This window comes from Watersipora subatra, chromosome 11 (genome assembly GCF_963576615.1).
Source record: "Watersipora subatra chromosome 11, tzWatSuba1.1, whole genome shotgun sequence".
Classification (NCBI taxonomy): Eukaryota; Metazoa; Bryozoa; class Gymnolaemata; order Cheilostomatida; family Watersiporidae; genus Watersipora; species Watersipora subatra.
In genome coordinates this window covers 40,664,846-40,684,231 of record NC_088718.1, presented here as the reverse complement: position 1 = coordinate 40,684,231, position 19,386 = coordinate 40,664,846, and the positions used below count along the sequence as shown (strand labels likewise).

Genomic DNA, 19,386 nt, shown 5'->3' with positions numbered 1-19,386 from the left:
AACTTGACATCCTTATTCTCCAATTTTGTTTGTAGAGCCTCTCTCATCTCTTCGGTTGTCTTTTGGAATTCACCATATTTGATTTTTTTTCAGTTTGTTATAAAGTCTAAAAAGCAAAACATGAGAATTGCTAGCAATTTGAATGGTTACCAAATAATTTGTGGGTCAGACAATGTTCGCAGAGTGTATAAACAATGTTCAACTGGACTTTCCTTCACACAAATTATATACCTTGAGCAGAACTTGGATGATGGAATGATTGACCTGTCCGCAAGTTTGACAACATCCCCTTCAACAGTCATTTTCAAATGGCTTAAAGCTGAGATCGGAGAATGTCCATCAACAAAAAGCTGTTCTAGTGCTCTAGTGGTTTCTTCAGAGACACGATTCTTTCCATATGAAGCAGCAGAAGCTGTTTGGTGATTGTGGGCCAAATTGAGCTTAACCACTGCTTCACTAAATCCCCTTGAAACAGAAAACATTTATTTCTATTAACTAATCTGATGAATTGAGTCCGAAAGTCGCTTAACAAGTTACAATATTCTTTTAGAGGCATAGAATCAGGGGTAACAACGTTTTATTTAATTGTTATGTTACCGATTGATTTTGATAACCAATTTTGGCTTGAAATACAGGCATTACCTCAAAATGTATAAATCCTAAAGCAATTGATAAGAGAGACTCGCTATATTCCAACTTACATGTTTCCCTTTGGCTTTAAATTTATTGTGAGCGTGGCTGGACATCCAGTGTTTTTTATGTTGGAATATGTTCGCTTCCTCTTCTGCTTATTTTTGCAGCTATGCTTGTTTTGATACTGTGTTTGATGCTGACAAACAGCTCTAAGCTGAAAAAGGTAAGTAATATATTAGATCCACAGAGTACAAACATGACAGTGTATACCATGCTTGCACCAATCCAATGCCCTTGAGGTTCTTCTTTCACAACTGTATAGTGTGTCGGACTCGGGTCTTGTGCCCATCTTGTGTCTTTCGAGTGTGGTGAGGTTAGAAAACGATTGAATCTGTTCTTGAGTCACAACCAGCGCTTCTGGTTATACTTAGTAGGCTGGTGATAAACCTGGTTTAACAACACTAGAGTATTTCCATTCCTATTATACTTGTGCTAACTTACACGAAACAGGAGTCTTTCTGTAGGCTTCCTGATTTCCTTTGTGCGCCACCTGTTGTTTGCCTGAAATGAGGCCCTCCAAGCCAAGATATCGGATTTTGATTTTAGTTCCTTCACAGAGAAGACAAAGGTCATCTTGGAGGTTATTCGGACCATCTCGTGCTTTAGAAGGTGGTAGGCAAAACCTTCAGGTAGGATATTCTAAGAACAAAAAGTATCATCAAATACCTTCATTGGTGAACACATCACAATCATACTCAGACCATGATTGATAGCAAAGATACATTATATAGTTGCTTCATCATTATAGTTTGACCAATGTAGTGAGTAGCTGGCGGCAAATGCCCACCAATCTCCCCCAAAATAATGTAATGGGGCAAAGGAAATGCATGTATTTTTGGGGATTTTGACAAACAAAGTGTCATATTAAAGCGAAGTACGTTCTAAAAGGTGGGCTCATTTATGAAGCGCTGCATGTAATTTGGACAGAGTAGGCTTGACTTAAAAGACCGATTCATAATGTAATATGCTTGGCAGGCATATGATATTTATTCTGTGAAGCAATTGTATGAGAAAAGGTTTTCCTTGGCTTGTCTTTGGTATGAGCAAGAAAAATCGAGTTCAGTATTCAGTCAGATAACACAAAGTGCAAGTAGAGTAAGTAGTTTGTGATTGATTTTGTTACAATGTAGTTATATACAAAATTAAAAATCAAATGATTATAGCTCTGCTCTACTCTTCCCCTGGCTTAATTAAAGACCAAAGAACTGACAGACAGACCGCACAGGACAGTCTCTTGAGTCTTGTTTTCAGTTCATGTCATGCCTTACTTTACAAATGCTGTCCCATTCTGATACACCCACTTCTTGGTGACTGGCTGCTGGTTTTTCACAATGATATGTGTGGTCAGTGCTCATGGTATGATAGGTGTCTGATTCAAGCTTGCTGAAAGAATCTTTTCTCTAAGATGGGGAAGATGCAAGTTTAGTGCGGTAGATACGAAAAGCCGAACGCACTGAATGACCGAACAGACCGAATATTTTGGGAGTTGCCCTCTCGTGTGACTATTTAAGGATAAGGGTGCGTAACTCAAACTTCTATAAATAAAGAGCTCAATGAATTCCGTAGAAACATTTTAGAGGCTGTTGTTTATTTTCGCGCCAGTGAAGCACGCTGTGAATAAAAATATGACATATTCAATTGAAGTATTTTTGCTGTCACTATTGTCCAATCCGTACTTGCCTTACCTTTGACAGATAAAAGGGAAATGCCTAGTAGAAGCAAAAGGTTTTATTTGTTCAGTAGTATCGTTAACCATTGGTGAACCATTAGCTAAATAACTAGCCAAAATTGTTTCCTTATTCAATTGGAAATAAATATATTTTTTTCTATATATAGTAATATTTATTATAATTATATAAAACATGCAATCAATATTATTTATAATAGATAATAATTGATTTATAGATAATAGTTGAGGGAGGGCAACTCCCAAAAAGATGTTCGGTCTGTTCAGTCATTCAGCGCGTTCGGCTTTTCGTATCTACCGAGTTTAGTGTACGATTTTAGAACGCGAAGTTTAGAGCGTAGTTTAGGACGCGATAACGAGCGTAATTGGCGGGTAAACCCAACAGCCCATTATTCCTACCTCCCGCGCGCGCTCTCATTTGGGGTGCCAATTCCCATCGCTCGCGGTGCATAGGCGCCACAGTTTATGCGCCACTAGACGCATCCCGTCATAAATAATTCTACACGATTTTATATATGGAGTTCATTCTTCATAACTAGGCTTTGGGCTCTCCTCTGTATTTTTCGTTACAACAAGTACTTTGACGTAGGAGATCAATAACCCGCGTTAAAAAGAAGAAAGAAGTGGGCGCGATTATAATTTTTCTATATATTCTGGGTATATCTACACGTTGGCAATAATGAGTGAAGATTCAGCTTCAGAAACTTCAGAAGCACCTTCTACTCGAGACGATTCGGTATTTTATTCAGTCAATATAATATTATAAACCAATATTTATATGATCGTTCACACAACCTTTAAGTGAGATATTAAGCCACCAACACCGAACAAATGTGTGGCGATTTAGCTTTTACAATCGCATTAAAAACCAAGTTAAAGTATATTTTCCGCCCACAGACAATCAGACTGATAATACTCACTGATATGCACAAATACTTATATATATCATTTATATATCATTTATATCACCTTTGGCCTTAGACAATCGGACTGATGATACATAAATACTCATATATATATAGTTTTTACCACTTGATTACCCTCGTTTTATACAAACAACTATACTATGATTCACTTTACTCAGAGCTCAGTTAATACACGATGATACAGGTTAATATACCCTATATGCCTTGAACTGGTGCTTAGGATCAATTGGAAAGTAAGTAAGTAAGTAACCTTGTGTATGATACTGCATGTTCAGCGGTATCTGACCGTTTTATAGTTTTAAAATAGTATTTTAACTGTATATGAAAATGAATCTCAAAAAGAAGTTGGGATAATTATTCTAAGTTATCAACATCAATTAAACAACTAGGCCAATACAACTCAATCCAACTAAGCCGACTCGCTTTAATCAGCTTTGTTGTTTAAATGTGTAATATTATTATAATAAACGACTTTCTGATGGTCTCTTCTTTGGCGTATTTTCTTCCACTGTTTAAATAAAGATGGCATTGCGAAGAGTTAACAATGCAGAAGTAGTGATCAATCAGTTTCAGTCACTGATAACATTCCTATGTATTGGTGCAGACTTTGACTAAATATTTCCTGTTTGGTATGTTGCCAGTTAATCGTCGATATATCTGAACTCAGTTGTAACAAAACTGTCAATGCTCCTAATTACGTTTATACTCTCTACTAAAAGCTTGAGAGGTTTTATCTTATGCAACAAAGTGTGTAGAACTTTTGCCATTGATTTGCCACAAACAATGCAATCTAGAGATCGGTAATGTTTTCGAAATTATTATTTTACAAATCAAATCTCTCGAAATTTGGAACATAATCATTGGGTTAAACAAACAGTGAGTTGGATGTACAACACATGACACTAAATCATCACAGCCAATTGCCATGTTTGCGCCGTGGTACCCAATTTGTTCTTCAATTCAATGTTCTTCAATTATATTATGGTTAGATTTAGTTGCGTGGACTTCCTTTCATTTTTCCTGTATGAGTCCATGTTGAGAGTTGTAATCTGTGTTTGCTCATGGATCGTGTTTATTTCAGGCAGGTTATCTTAGTTGTGTTTAATAATGTGAGTTGACTTATTTAGGTTGTGTTAACTGAGCCACAAGCATTGATAGGGCTTGTCATGGACCCATGTGCTGTAAAATCAGCCGGTTTACCAATTTTTCTGTTGTTTTCATTGTTATTAAATGATTTCATGTGAAAAGCCATCTGGTTAAGTGTGCTGTATAACCTCACGCATTTGAACGAATCTCGATATGGATGGCTAAAATTCGCAACAGTCCATTAATAGAACTCAGAGTGCAATGTAATGTGCTACTTTTCCAGCCTGCGCTACAACTGAAAGCTCCTCCTCGAGGAAAAAATGCTCAAGAAAAGGCAGCGGATAATCGACAGTATCAGGATAATGTGGTATGTCTTCTAATAGGCAAGATCTCATCATCATTTTGAGGCATCGATGTTGTATTATTCTTATATAAGTACGTTTAAAATTATCAGACAAATATTTTGCTATGTATTTGTATTACTATAACTCATTACAAATTTATGCTTGATAGTTGAATGGGAAGAATTTTGCCATAAAGTAGTCTTGGCTAGAGTAAGACCTTTGTTACAGCTGAAGACTCGTGACATGTTCCTTGTGTCAAATAATGGCCACAGAATGAATAACATTTCTCTGATCAATTAAACTGATTAAACACTAGTCCGTGTAATTGTGGCTGGCTCTTCTGGCTAGATATTCATGTTTCCATGGCGCCGAAACATAGCGCGTTAAATCCATATGCTCGCTTGTGTCATCCGCCAGATACGGAAGGCAAAACCCCAGAAATCAAGCAAGTTTTGTTACTTTCAAATTTTTATCGAATATTTCACGCTTGTGAAAGTTATAAATGGCACTTGTAAATTATGCGTACGAAAATATCACACAAGCTATTCCATTTTAAACATTTTCTACACTTCAGTCATTCCTATTTCAAAAGCGTGCAGCTAAGGGAGACAGGAATCTGTCGCTATGACATATATAGAAATCTACGCTTTGGTGTAAAATTCCTTATCTTTTTTAACAAAGTGCCCGCAATAATCTGCAACATGCAAATCTCCGTTGAAATAATTATCAAACGGTAATTCAACGAGCGCACAATTCCAAATCCGCACAATGGAACCATAATGATTATTCCATCAGCCAATTTGAAGCAATCACATCAGCTTTCCCATTTTTTATCATTGATTCTTTAAAAGTTACAGCATATCTGTGGATGTTCATGCGCATCGCAAATTCTACGTCGGAACATATATAGGCCTACCTCAAACGTCATTCTAATTTTATTAGGTAATATCAAATGAAATGACAACTTTCTAGAAAAGTTCTTTGAAACATGGTCGCCATGAGGTTTAAAAGGCTAGTATTTTTTTGAAGCTATTCGAGGGCCTCATTCAGCGAGTTTCATGAAATTTGAGGCATTTCAAATATGATTGTTGTTCTTCACAATCTCTCTATCAGTCCTAAATAATTAAGAGCTAACTCTGATTTGAATATTGACAGGCTTTTTCTTTCTGGATCTAAAGCTTGCCTATAATAGCTGTGTTTAAGTAGGTTTTTTGGAGGATTTAGAATGGATTTAATGTGATTTTTGATGATTATTCAATAAAACAGTTTTCTTAAAACCGTTTTATAAAATACTCCTGATTGGGAAATATACTTCTCCACCAGATTCTTTGTAGGTTATTTGGCTTCCGTGATAATAAGTTAATGTTTTCTAGAATTTGTAAATATCTTGGGTTGTTCAACATGATTTCCAAGTAATTTGAAAAGGTGATTTGTTTGCTATTTAATTTGCCTTATCGACTCACCTTACCCTGCTTTGCTTCAATAAACCATCAAAATTGAAACTTTGGTGGCAGTTGGTAGTGTAACAAAAGGTAAGGCAACTCTCTTGTCGCAAGAGGGTTGACCACAACTATATTGTCAGTAAGACTTTTTGACAATTAGTAGGTTCATAGAAAAATTAATAGTCTTTGTAAGAGTGGTTTTTATGGAGTCTTTCAAGGATTTATCAGCAGATTTTTTCTAGAGTCTGATAGAATGCATATCAGCCTATGGAATAATATAAATACTAAAATATAATAAATAAATACTAAAACATCAACTTTTGTAGGATCGGGATCAGAAAAACAGGTTTGAGTATTTGCTTCAACAGACGGAGTTGTTCTCCCACTTTATGAGTACAGGTGTGAAGGCTGGCATGAAGTCACCCACAAGTCCACTCAAGATGGGTAAACCAAGTATGTTTATTGCATCATCATCCTCTCCCTAAAGTCTTCCATTTTAATTCCGCTGTCCGTTTGGGTTTTTATTATGGTGGTACGTAGATGAATTAATTCGTTTCTATTGTGATTCAGGCAAAGAAAGGTCAAAGGGCAAATCATCTGCAGCACCACTACCTCATGATCATAGACATCGCAGGACTGAACAGGTACAGAAACGCTCAACATTGTGCCGTAACTTCATGTCCATGTCTATTCCTTGATAACAAGTGGGCATATGCGTACGAATTTCATTTGTTTTAGAACCTGGGCCATAAACGAAGTCATCACATACATGTTGGATAGTATATACATGTATTTTAATAATAATAATACGCTGTAATTTGTCTAATTTGTTCTACAGTCTAAAACCTAGGGCAACTCGTTGATACATGCTGCTGATGATTAAATATAGCATTAAAAGTTTAAAACAAATGTATTATATAAGAGAGGGCTTTTTATTGTTGCTTTTCCTATTAGTTTATTTATTTGAAAAAATTGTAAGTTGAGGCTTCTCTGTACAGACTATTTCCCTGATGCTATTATAAGTCAAAGTGATAGACTGTATAAATGGGAAAATACTAACTGTTACATGTACTGCATTTGCGCAGTTGGTATATATTACATACACTTTGTAATTGCGGCTATAACCAATTTTTTTTCAATGACAATACAAGATTGGAGCTTCAATGTGAGAATATTAAAAACCGCCAAAGAATGAGGTATTGCGTGTTTGCTAATATCTGCAATCTGGTATGTTGCAAACTTAAATAGATTTTATTGAAAATAGAGACCGGCTTCACTGTGTCTAACAGACTAAAAATAATTAAAGTAACAATCAGTGATATTTCTATCACATAAGTCAGTCTCAGCATTGATAAGAACTAGGTAGTCACATTCTTATATCCAATGCAAGCATTCGTTCTTGCTCAAGTAGAGTACACGGAGGTTAGCACGCTCTCTATAGGCGCATTTTATAAATTTTGACAAGAGAATCTTACAAGTGTAAAAAAGAAGATTTTTCAAGCTGGAGATTTGTCTCCCGTGTGATATCTTCAATTTAAGATTGGAAATAGCTTGTCTGTTTGTTTTCAATGCAACCTACAAAATAATGTATATTTGTTGTATTATAGTATATATAAATTGATTATTGGAAAATCAGATTGTCTATTTTTATTCTAGACAAGAATTAGAAATACTTTCCAGCAATTGGAGAATTTCTATTCTATTACAAAGCATCCGTGATTTGATAACATAACTTCTTGTATGATTTTGTAATGATAGGACAAGTTCTCTGGATATCAGATTTGGGCTAGTAATTTCATCCAGAGGTCTTTGGTCTATCTTAGATTTGGCAAATGAGATACATTTGCCGTTGCACCTCTGCTGTTTCTTTCCCGAAACACGTGCTGATATTTGTGTAGGTTACAGCTAACATCCTTTCAGTTTTTGATCTGGACAGGTGGTTGCTTAGCGCAGAAGTTTATTATATTGTTTATTATATTAATATGTTATTATTATACGTTTGTTGGCGTTTCTTCCAATTTAAAAGGTTTTATTTTGCTTAAAAACCGTTTCCATGCCTTAAAAGTCTAATAAATAGTATGTATTTAGTACGTAAATGCATATCATTTAACAATACATAAAAGTACAACCCTAGTTACAAGCACCTTCCAAACTTGTCAATGATATTGTTGCTTTCATGTTTCAAATGGTGAATAATGACATAGTCAGCAAGTTTTGAAGCAGCTAACATATGACATCAGCTGTAGTATGTAGAGCAATAGTAAATCCTTGAAAACTTTTTCATCACCAGTTAACCTTCAGTTTACAATCATATCTACATAAAATTTTATTTTAATGGCAAAATTTGAGTGAATGGCCAAATTTCTAACATACGAAGTGTATAACTTTACGAAACGAAGGAAAAGAAAAACAGAAAATTTAAAAATAAAATTTAAGAATAATAAAACTTATAAATCAAGTTAAACTATCATTGGTGTAAGTCACATCGATTACATCACTCAACCTAGTTATTGCTGAGCTTAGAAACCTATTCACCTGTCTATTTGCTAAAGTAACGATAAAAACCTTCTTTTTGCAGGTTAGTTTAGGTTCTTTTAATAATTAAGTTTTGTTATAATTCGTTTTTATGCATTAATGCTTAAAATATTTGTCATAGTTTTCGCACTCTATCACAAATTGAACAAAAGGCAATGTAGTCTTATAAGAATACATTGCAGTTATAAGGACTTCTGTGTATTTGTAAGTTATAAATTATAAGTGCAACTTATAAGAAGTGCAACGCCGGACTTTCCGAATGTCCAGTGTTGCGCGAGTAATAAAAAAGATTATACAAAGAAATTATACTTTTAATGAACATATACATTATTTACCATTTTAACTTTTAGATGAAGGTGTTCAGTTCATTTCTGTGCACCGTGTTTATGTTTGTGTAATTCATACTCTACCGGCTGCAGTGCCTACACTAGCTTTAAATTGGGTGGAATAGTCTTGTTGGCCAGATGATTTTAAACTTTTTTCTTCACTTATGGGTCCACATTTTTTTCCGGTGTGACTTTGTGCATTTCCTAGCTGCGATGTGCTGATGTAGTGAAGTCATGAAAGATCGGCATGTGTAATAAGTATGTGCCCAATTTATTCCATGGTATAGAAAGTTGGACAGTGTAGTGTATTGGATAAAGGGATGTCCGCAGAACTGAAGGCTGGGAGTTCAAATCCAGATCGCAGCAGATTTCTCATTCTTAAAAATTTATCACTATAGCTTAATAGACAGACAGACAAACATTGAGATTTATATAATTATATATAGTTCTGCTTAACACACAAAGCAACTATGGGAATGACTTATATGTAACTTCGTAAGTCAAAGTTTGACTGTATGATTTTAATCTTCAATGACTTATTATACACAGATTGGTGATAAGGAGAGCTTGAGCAATGAAAACTTCCTAACCTTCAGTTACGACACGAGTCCTGCCAGCAACTTGAACACCTGTTATAGCTTTGTATTTCCTCCTGCCGCTTCTCGCCAAGCTACACTCTCTGCCATGTCAGCTGGCTTTTGTCTATATATATAAATCTCAGTGTTTGTTTGTCTGTCGTTCGTCTGTCCGGTTATAGCGATAAAGTTTTAGCAACAGAAAATCCCCTTCGTCCTGGATTTAAACTCACGACATTCAAATCGCAAGCCTACTAACAAGGGCGCGTAACCTCAAGGTTAAGCCCTTCTTATCACACTAGTTTTTATATATCACTAGAACGCATATGCTTGCTTTTTTCTTCTAACATTCTTGCATGTGATGTCATTATGCAGGAAGAGGATGAAGAACTGTTGAATACAGAAAAAAAAGGAGTGACGGTGAAAGAGACAAGGTTTGAAACTTCGCCTGCATACATTAAGAATGGCACCATGCGAGACTACCAGGTGCGCGGACTCAACTGGTTGATCAGTCTCTACGAGCACGGCATCAATGGCATTCTCGCTGATGAGATGGTGGGTCATCTCCATTGGCTGTGTTCTTGTGTAATTGTTTGCATGTAAAATTCCTTATTCAGATAACTCTAGGGTTCGTTGCGTAATATGCAGATAGCTCTATGGTTAATGTTAGATTAGTTTTTTGGTTGGTGTTGTGATGTCCAAATACAACTTCACATATTGCTAAATGTAAATTGCTTTATACCGCAGTATGAAGTAATTTAGGTAGCTCTATGCTTACTGTTGTATTACCATTGTCCGTATCACTGTTCGGGCAATTTTACTCTATTTAATTAACTCTTGTTGCAATATTTCGATAACTTTATGACTATTTAAATAACTCTCTTGTTACAATATTTAAATAACTCTATGACTATTTAAATAACTCTCTTGTTTCAATATTTAGATAACTCAATGACTATTTAAATAACTCTCTTGTTTCAATATTTAAATAACTCTATGACTATTTAAATAACTCTCTTGTTACAATATTTAAATAACTGTGACTATTTAAATAACTCTCTTGTTTCAATATTTAGATAACTCAATGACTATTTAAATAACTCTCTTGTTTCAATATTTAGATAACTTTATGACTATTTAAATAACTCTCTTGTTGCAATATTTAAATAACTCTATGACTATTTAAAGGTTGACTTGCAACAAAATTCACATTACAGTTATTTGGCATCAAAAGATTCACCATGTCTTACTCTGTTGTGTTGTAAGTGCAAAATATGTGGAAATGTGATTACAAGCTCTTAAAAGCTCAAAAACAAAAAGCGGCCGTAGATTGGAATCTTTTTATTTCGATGACGTAGCCACGAAATTTGGTTATCTTCTTGTCACGTATGTTCTCACGTGAATTGAAAGGCCAATACAAAGCTCAATATAAAACTTATCGTAGTACTAGTTTATGACAAACACTTCGGGTTCTACCGAAGACCCCGTATCAAATATAGATGCTCGCTACTTTACAGTTTTGTTTCATCATTATTCAATCGTCAAGTCGTTCTCTGATCATGTGACCCAATACTTCGCAAATAATTTTTGCAGCACTTTTCGATTATCACAGGTGACCAACAGGCTCGTCATGATTATCAGACAATAATATGTACTCCTTCGAGCTAAGGTTAAAAAGTTTAATGATTTTTTGCGGTAAGTTATAAGATATCAGTGCTAAAAGTGACAGCATTACAATGACGAAAAAATAGACGTGTAAGAACAATAGACATAGTTTTATTGAATGCGTGAAGTATATTTGTGAAAATATTTCGACGAATAAGGTTGCAAGAAAGTGTAAACAGAAACCATCTCTCACAATTACATCACATTTGAGCCGTTTTGGAAAGGGAATCCAAACTACGGCGGTCTCGTGTGGCTGCGATTTTCTGTTCGTTTTTTAGCTTTTAAGAGCTTGTAATCACATTTCCACATATTTTGCACCTACAACGCAACAGAGTAAGACATGGTGAATCTTTTCATTTCAAATAACGGTAATGTGAATTTTGTTGCAAGTCAACCTTTAAATAACTCTCTTGTTTCAATATTTAGATAACTATGACTATTTAAATAACTCTCTTGTTGCAATATTTAGATAACTCTATGACTATTTAATTAACCCTCTTGTTGCAATATTTAGATAACTCTATGACTATTTAAATAACCCTCTTGTTGCAATATTTAGATAACTCCATGACTATTTAAATAACTCTCTTTTTGCACTATTTATCTAACTCTATGACTATTTTAATAACTCATTTGTTGCAAGATTTAGACAATTCTATGCCTTGACTCCAGCATTTAAAATGGTTTAATTTTGTTAACATGGTATTTGTTATTATGACTGGACAACTTTATGGTCTACGTAATCAAATAACTCTATGTTATTAGCCATAGATGACTCCTAGCTTGTTATCAAATTCAAATTGTTCTTTGGAATGTGCTATAAATGCTATAAGCTGTCTGTCAGCCATCTCCTGACAGACAGTGGCAAGTGCCTGCGTGTTCTTCATAAATGTGTTGCATCGTTTAAACCACCATTATATCTCATCAAGCTGGATTCTTGCAGGGACTGGGAAAGACATTGCAAACAATATCATTACTTGGCTACATGAAGCACCATCGGAACATATCCTCTCCGTACATCGTCATTGTGCCCAAGTCGACCATCAGCAACTGGATGAATGAGTTTGCGAAGTGGTGTCCAACACTGAAGGCTGTCTGTCTGATAGGAGATGCAGAGTCGAGAGTGAGTTTGTGTTTTTATCACTGTTTCTGCTGGACAGCATTCGAACCCTGTTTAAATTATATTGCTGTTTTTACCATCGGGAAGTTATCTTTCATGTAAATGGTTTTTACATCTGTCTAGTCTTAGAACTTATCCATATCATCTATACTGACAGGTTCAGCATAAAAGCTTTGCAGGTGAAGGTCATCTTAATGACTCTTTTGGAATTAATAATTTTGTTAGTTCCCAGAGCGTATCTCTGTTTAAACCGTTCCCATATTTAACAGCGGAGATGCTTTTTCAGGTATATTTACACCTGCAGAGAGGCTTTTTCAGGTATATTTACACCTGCATAAAGGCTTTTTCAGGTACATTTACACCTGCAGAGAGACTTTTTCAGGTATATTTACACCTGCATAAAGGTTTATTCAGGTATATTTGCACCTGCAACCTTTTACTCATTTACTGATAGCATATCCATTCAATTGTTCCATAATCTGTTGAGTGTAGGTAAATGCGAAACTTGTGAAAACAGTTTGTAGAGCAATTCTTGATAAATTATTTATTTTCACTTGTGTTACTGTTAAAGATGTATGTTTATTATAAAATTCGAATAACATCATTTGAACTCATAATATCGCATGTTTTCACTTTCTGTACGCACTGTAGATACGCGATTAGGGTACGTATGAAGTGTTCAGATTTCACTCGTGTCTTCCTCTCAAGTGTAGGAAGAGTGTGGTAGTTTTTACCTGGATTGAGAAATGAGAGTAGATAACTACTCGAGTCATGTAGAGCCCAATGAGGGTGGATAAGTGTGTGAGGTGGCAATGCATCATTTTGTTGATATTTTTACCCTGTGACAACTGAATGCTCGCTTTATAGTAGGCACATTTGGTTTATATTGAAAATGTATAGTTGTATTCGTCCACAAGTCATCAATAAATAAATTACCATGTCATTCGCGTTGTTGAAAGCAGCAGGGAGAGGATTACTCCAGAATTATAGTTGAGCGTTTGAGTAAAGAAAAGCTAATTGTATTTCCTTGATAGATATTTTGTCATGCATGCTCGTTGAGAGTATGCATATGGAGTCTGAAAGCACTCAAGTGAACAAAAACTTCAAAGGTAGCTTACATAATTTCTCTAATAATATATTCATGATTTTTCAGCAACGATTTTGATGTTAGGAAAGCGGAAACCAGATTTCAAAGATAAAAACACTCACGGGTGCATTTTTTGGGAAAAAGTAGAATATATGATGTCGATGGCTACGATCAGCCAATGCATGAAAGCGAGACAAAAGTGCTTATCTTGGCCGCCATTCTAATACATTTTCCCTATCTAGTTGCCACACTCTATGTTTTGGCTACACATGCCAAAGAATTATAACACGAGATCGAAGTCGATTCCACAAGTACCAAAAAAATTCTCTGCTGTATCTATATTGTCTGCAATAATTTTCCAGCGGTGGTTGTAGAATTTCACCAATCGACTTGTGCGTCGAATCTCGTGCTCTAGCAAGAAGTTATTCACACATAAAAAAATTAAATATTGTTGGTGAAAATTTACTATTCTCAAAAGTCATCCGTTAAAAATCTATCAACTCATGCTCTGCTTCTATGAATAAGGATTTTTATTGGACAATTTTTACATAATGTCGTAAAAAAGCGAACGATTTCAATATAATTATTTAGCATCAGCTGTTTCCAGTCAATGTTTTGCAAAAAAATTATTCTGTCCATTTTATTTTGAACAGAATGTTCAAACTAAAATGGACAAAAGTTATTTTCACAACTTTAAAATGTAATGTAAAACATTGACCCGATGACAACAAAAATGTAATGTAAAACCCGGTATTTGGTAAAAATTACACAAAAATATTAAAATCCCAATCTGGAATGTTATCTACCACTGTTAATGCAGTAATATTTTGTCTGCTAACCGTTGATCTTCTGATATGAGCAAGATATGCTGTCACATTTGAAATATCGCTAATGGCACTCATGAAAGAAAAGTAAGAGTGTTTGACCTTCCTTGTGTAATACCTTGGGTACGACACTTATGGTTCAATGCTGAGTTAGACCATGTACAACTCTTAGCTGTGAAAATGTAACACTTGTTGCATGTTAATCTCGAGTGCCATGTGAACTTGTGTCAGACACAACGCATTCTTTTAATTGAGTTTATTCTTGTCTTGATCTTCACTAGAGTACCTTCATCAGACAAACACTCATTCCTGGTGATTGGGACGTCTGTATCACTTCCTTTGAAATCTGCATCATCGAGAAATCGGCGCTGAAAAAGTTCAACTGGAGATATCTGGTCATGGATGAGGCTCATAGGATAAAAAATGAAAAGTCAAAATTATCAATGGTAGTGCGAGAGTTCAAATCTAACAACAGGTGGGTGCGGGGCGCTACTAGCACCTCTCAAACTGCAGGTGTTGTTTGACTTTTTTTGAGTTTAAATGTGCAGACAACTCCACGTCCGTTTGGTTTTTATAGTAGTTTGAGGTTGATATTTATTGGGTCCCAGTCAAATGGCTTGATTGGCTATAATTTCAGTGAGGAGACGATAAAACGTGTGCAGGAAGTCGCACACCAAATGAATAGATGGGAACAAGTACAACGGGTTACCCATGGCTATTTTTGATAAACTAGTGTCACACTGAAAGTTCTCTGTTGTTGTGTTACTTATCTGCCCATGTGATAAATTGTAGTCACCAAGATGATACACAAATCACGCTGTCGAGGTCTAATCTAAAACTTGAAAAAAATTTTATATTCAAATTTAGCTTACAAAATTGTAATCCTTCGTTTTTTCGTGACGTCATTTTATTGTTGTTGGCCATCTTTATAGACAATTTTATCGTTAAAAACACGAAGCTTTTGCAATGAACTTTTGAAAACGATGCTTTTGTTTACAATTTTTTTATTATAGTATCAAAACAACACCAAAAAGTACTATTAAATAAAAGAAAAACGATCGTTTTCTACAAATATGGCGGCTTTTTCGTGAACGAGCGCATGTGCAAATGGCTTAACGACGTCAAAAAAATGATGGATAGCAGTGTTCAAGCCATAACAAACCCATCCACATTTACGTCGGCAAATATTCCGTGACATAGTGTTCTAATTATACAATGTAGTTGCTAAACCGCTGAAATACTAGTCCTGCAGTACCATAAACGAAAAACAGATCAGGCAACCTGCGACAGCCAATCACCATCGCCGAAATGGTGCGCATTTCACAGACTGCCGTGGATGTTCGGCGAGATACCGGGAAAGCTTGACAGTTGCAATATTTCCTGACATGGCCGCGTTGCCTCTGCGATTTCATCGGTTTCCACCTTTTTGGTTTGCATAGTCAGCTAATAATCGTTAAGAGGGCAACTCCAACATACGACTGAACCGGCGACATACAGTGTGAACCAGCCTTTACAGAGACGCAGTGATTGATTTCATTTCTATTGTTAGTTAAAGATGAACTTATGCAAAATCTTAGTTAAATTTATCAGAAAGTATCGATATTTTTCTATCATTTGCGATTGTTTTTGATGTTTGAGGTCATGTGACTGCCAAAATGTTTCAAGATTGAAATCAACAAAACTTGATCACGATTAAAACACTCAGATGAGGTGACGGTGCGATTGTGATGTGCAATTATGAGGTCTATAGTTGCAAAGAGACCGACAGAGTGTAAACACGTAATGCTGCGACTTTAACTCAATAGCTGACATAAACTATCGGAACGATAACTGCTAGTGACGTCATTTTGGATGTATTTATCTTCTGAGCGTTTTAACCACGATCAGATTTTATCAATTTTAATCTTGAAACATCCAGGCAATCGGATCATCTATAACATCAAAAACAATCTCAAATGATAGAAAAATATCGATACTGTCTGATTAACCTAACTAAGATTTTGTGTAAGTGGATCATTAACTTGTCAAACCATCGAATGGATAACCTCTATAAATGGATTTTATGCCCGACTGAAAAAGGAATGGTAAAATGAAACAACTAGGTGGATATTAATTAATATGTCTTTAAAATGACAGAAAATATTTGGTTTAGCGTACGAGGGATATTGTGTAGCACAGAATCAAGCCCATCTGCTTCTAATATGATTTCATACATTCATGCAAGGTAGTCATACACATGGCTATACAACATTTGACATGTGTAATTGTTTTGATGTTGTTTACATCAATGCATCTGCTGTAGACTCCTTTTGACTGGTACACCTCTGCAGAACAACCTTCACGAGCTCTGGGCACTCCTCAATTTCCTCCTGCCTGATGTGTTCAATTCTTCTGATGATTTTGATTCCTGGTTCAACACTCCTGATATCGCTGAAAGTGAGAGCCTTGTCACGCGTCTCCACAGCGTGTTAAGACCTTTTCTTCTTCGACGTATAAAGGTGCCGTCATCTCATCTGGTGTCTTGTCTTCTGTATGCACGTAGCACCTGCCGCAACACCAGTCACCCTTGTAGCGTGTTTAGTAATTCCATTGCTTTATTGGTTTTAGGCTGAGGTAGAAAAAGGTCTACTACCCAAGAAGGAGACCAAGATCTACATAGGCCTTAGCAAGATGCAGAGAGAATGGTATGAATTAAGACGATGCTTTCAATGTAACTCACGTTGTCCAAAGGCTAAGGGCCTGGCTACACACAGACTAAATGTATCGTCCACTCGTAGTGTAGATATTCGCTGTGGCTACACCCGCCGCAGCTGAGCGATACGTCGGGTTCACATGTAGGTTAACCAATAAAAATTGACCTCATTTATCTGAAGCTCATTTATGCCCTTGCTGGATTTTCCAGTGTCGTTACTGAAGTGTGGCCAGATTGCTTGTATCGTAACATGGATCAACGATTTCTTATAGCAAGGGTGTTTGTACAGTTAGTTACATTTCTAGATTACACTTGAAGAAAAAATCACTAAACGTCAATGATGAAAACTGTTAAATACAAATATACTGGAAGTTATTTCCATTCATTAAACTATAAGAAAAAAGTATTTAAATATATTCCATTACTAAAAAGAGTGATTTTATTGTTTCATAAACAATCATGATTTACATAAGAGACTTTCTTATATATGCAGCAAGTTAGAATATCTTTGTCCACATATTAATAGTTGTTTATCTGAAGCCTTGTTGTCATAGTTTTTAAAAAGCCAATCTTTGGCCTAACTAGTTTGTGTTGACAAAGAATAAAATTGAATCAAGGTTGTTATGATTAGTTGTTTCAGCCAATCACATGTTTCGGTTTCATCTCTATTTATGTAGATCAACACGTTTATTTCGAAACGAAGCTTCGACAGTGTAATTGGCTACGCAAACACTGCATTTCGTGAGTGTGTGGCCAGGTTTTTAAGTTTAGCGCATACCTAAAACAATTTAATAAAATTGATAGCTAAAATAAGGTTTTTGTGTTTGGAATGTCAAAGCATTTTAGGCATCAGTGCACCACCTAAAAGTCTAAGGTATTATTTGTGCTCCACCAGTGCTCCGCCTGAGCTAGGATTGTAGATCTTGGCTAGCTTGTCATTCAACTTTACGGTAAAATGTTAGCCGCTATTCTGACAGACTTCGTATATTGTCTGCATTACAACAAACGATGAAATCTTTCAAATCTGCTAAACCTTATCTGATTGGTCAGTGGTTAAACAACCTACAAGGATATACACAAAGATGTCTATAAATCATTGACATTAAAGCACAGAGTAAATTAGGGGAGGATGAGGGTGCCAGGGATAGTTTAAACCATAACTGTCACGAACAACTTTTATTGTATTTTCTAGGTAAATCAGACACGCTGATTCCGATTTTGTACTCAAAATAAAGATTAGTCCACTAACCTTCAAAGTCATTTAGGCTTTTTTAAAGCGTTTCAATATCCGTTTCGAAAACAACACAATCGGCATTACAAGCTCCGCCCATAAATATGTGACGAAACCTAGCTTTTTCAGAGACGGAAGTTAGGAAAGTTTAGTCCGATTTAAAATAATAGAGATGGGTGTCTTAAAACCCATTATTATCTAAATCCAGCCTGTAAAATAATTTCAGTTTTTAGTGAAAGGGAAATAAACTATTTAAAATTGCTCGCAGCTTGTTACATGACGTTTAAATGGGCTGGATGCCGAGAAAAATGAGCTCAAAAAGCGCGGTTTTATCACGAGCTAGCGTTGTTATCGCGCTTTTTAAATATGCAATGCTAAATAGCTTATCTACCTTTCAGAAAAGACTGATATTATTTTTAAAGCTGGATTCAGATATTAATAGATTTTAAAACACCCATCTCTATTATTCTAAATCGGTCTAAACATCTCTACGTAACTTCTGTTCCTAAAAAGCTAGGTTACGTCAAGTATTTATGGGCGGAGCTTGTTATGCCGATCGTGTTGTTTTCGATACCGATATTAAAACGCTATAAAAAATCCTTTATTACTCTGAAAGTTAGTGGCCTAATCTTTATTTTGATTACAAAATCGGAATCAGAATGTCTGATTTACCTAGTAAATACGATAAAAGTTGTTCGTGGCAGTTATGGTTTAAACCATCATCAGTAACCGCTCTCCATGGATGATTCTATCATCAGTTGTTAGCTGTTATGTGACAATGCTGTCATGCTATGTTAGCTGCAAATGTAACATTTACCTGTATAAAAGACTCCAATCACTTTTTTTCACTATTCAGCTGGAAATTTGAATTTTTTTATTTGACTAGATATGTGAAAGCTGTGGCATTACTAACCGGATGTCTAAGATACGTCACCCTTCTGCTCCCTTTTACCATTCTCAATCCTCCGATTATTTTCCAAATCTATTTATAACAAATTTTTTCAAAGTTAACTAAATCTAATGTACTAAAAAGTATGCAAAGGTTTTGCTGTAAATGCCTAATACAGTGAAACATGGATAACTCGCCCACGGATAGCTCAAACACATGGTTAATTCGAACGGTTTCTTTGGTCCGTTCCCCCGTAATGATAAG

The 19,386-nt window shown here is 35.6% G+C and overlaps 1 protein-coding gene across 1 annotated transcript in view; it reads left to right on the top strand.

The window, feature by feature from the left end:
* Positions 1–2,974: 2,974 nt before the first annotated feature.
* The window catches only part of LOC137408830 (SWI/SNF-related matrix-associated actin-dependent regulator of chromatin subfamily A member 5-like), a 29,985-nt gene continuing 13,573 nt past the window's right edge, over positions 2,975–19,386 (top strand). Inside the window, exons 1-9 of the mRNA XM_068095409.1 lie at positions 2,975–3,116; positions 4,676–4,759; positions 6,505–6,631; positions 6,749–6,822; positions 9,990–10,169; positions 12,223–12,402; positions 14,592–14,785; positions 16,613–16,808; positions 16,918–16,994. Of these exons, the coding sequence (XP_067951510.1) occupies positions 3,060–3,116; positions 4,676–4,759; positions 6,505–6,631; positions 6,749–6,822; positions 9,990–10,169; positions 12,223–12,402; positions 14,592–14,785; positions 16,613–16,808; positions 16,918–16,994 (1,169 nt within the window). The 5' untranslated portion in view covers positions 2,975–3,059. The remainder of the gene's footprint in view (positions 3,117–4,675; positions 4,760–6,504; positions 6,632–6,748; positions 6,823–9,989; positions 10,170–12,222; positions 12,403–14,591; positions 14,786–16,612; positions 16,809–16,917; positions 16,995–19,386) is intronic.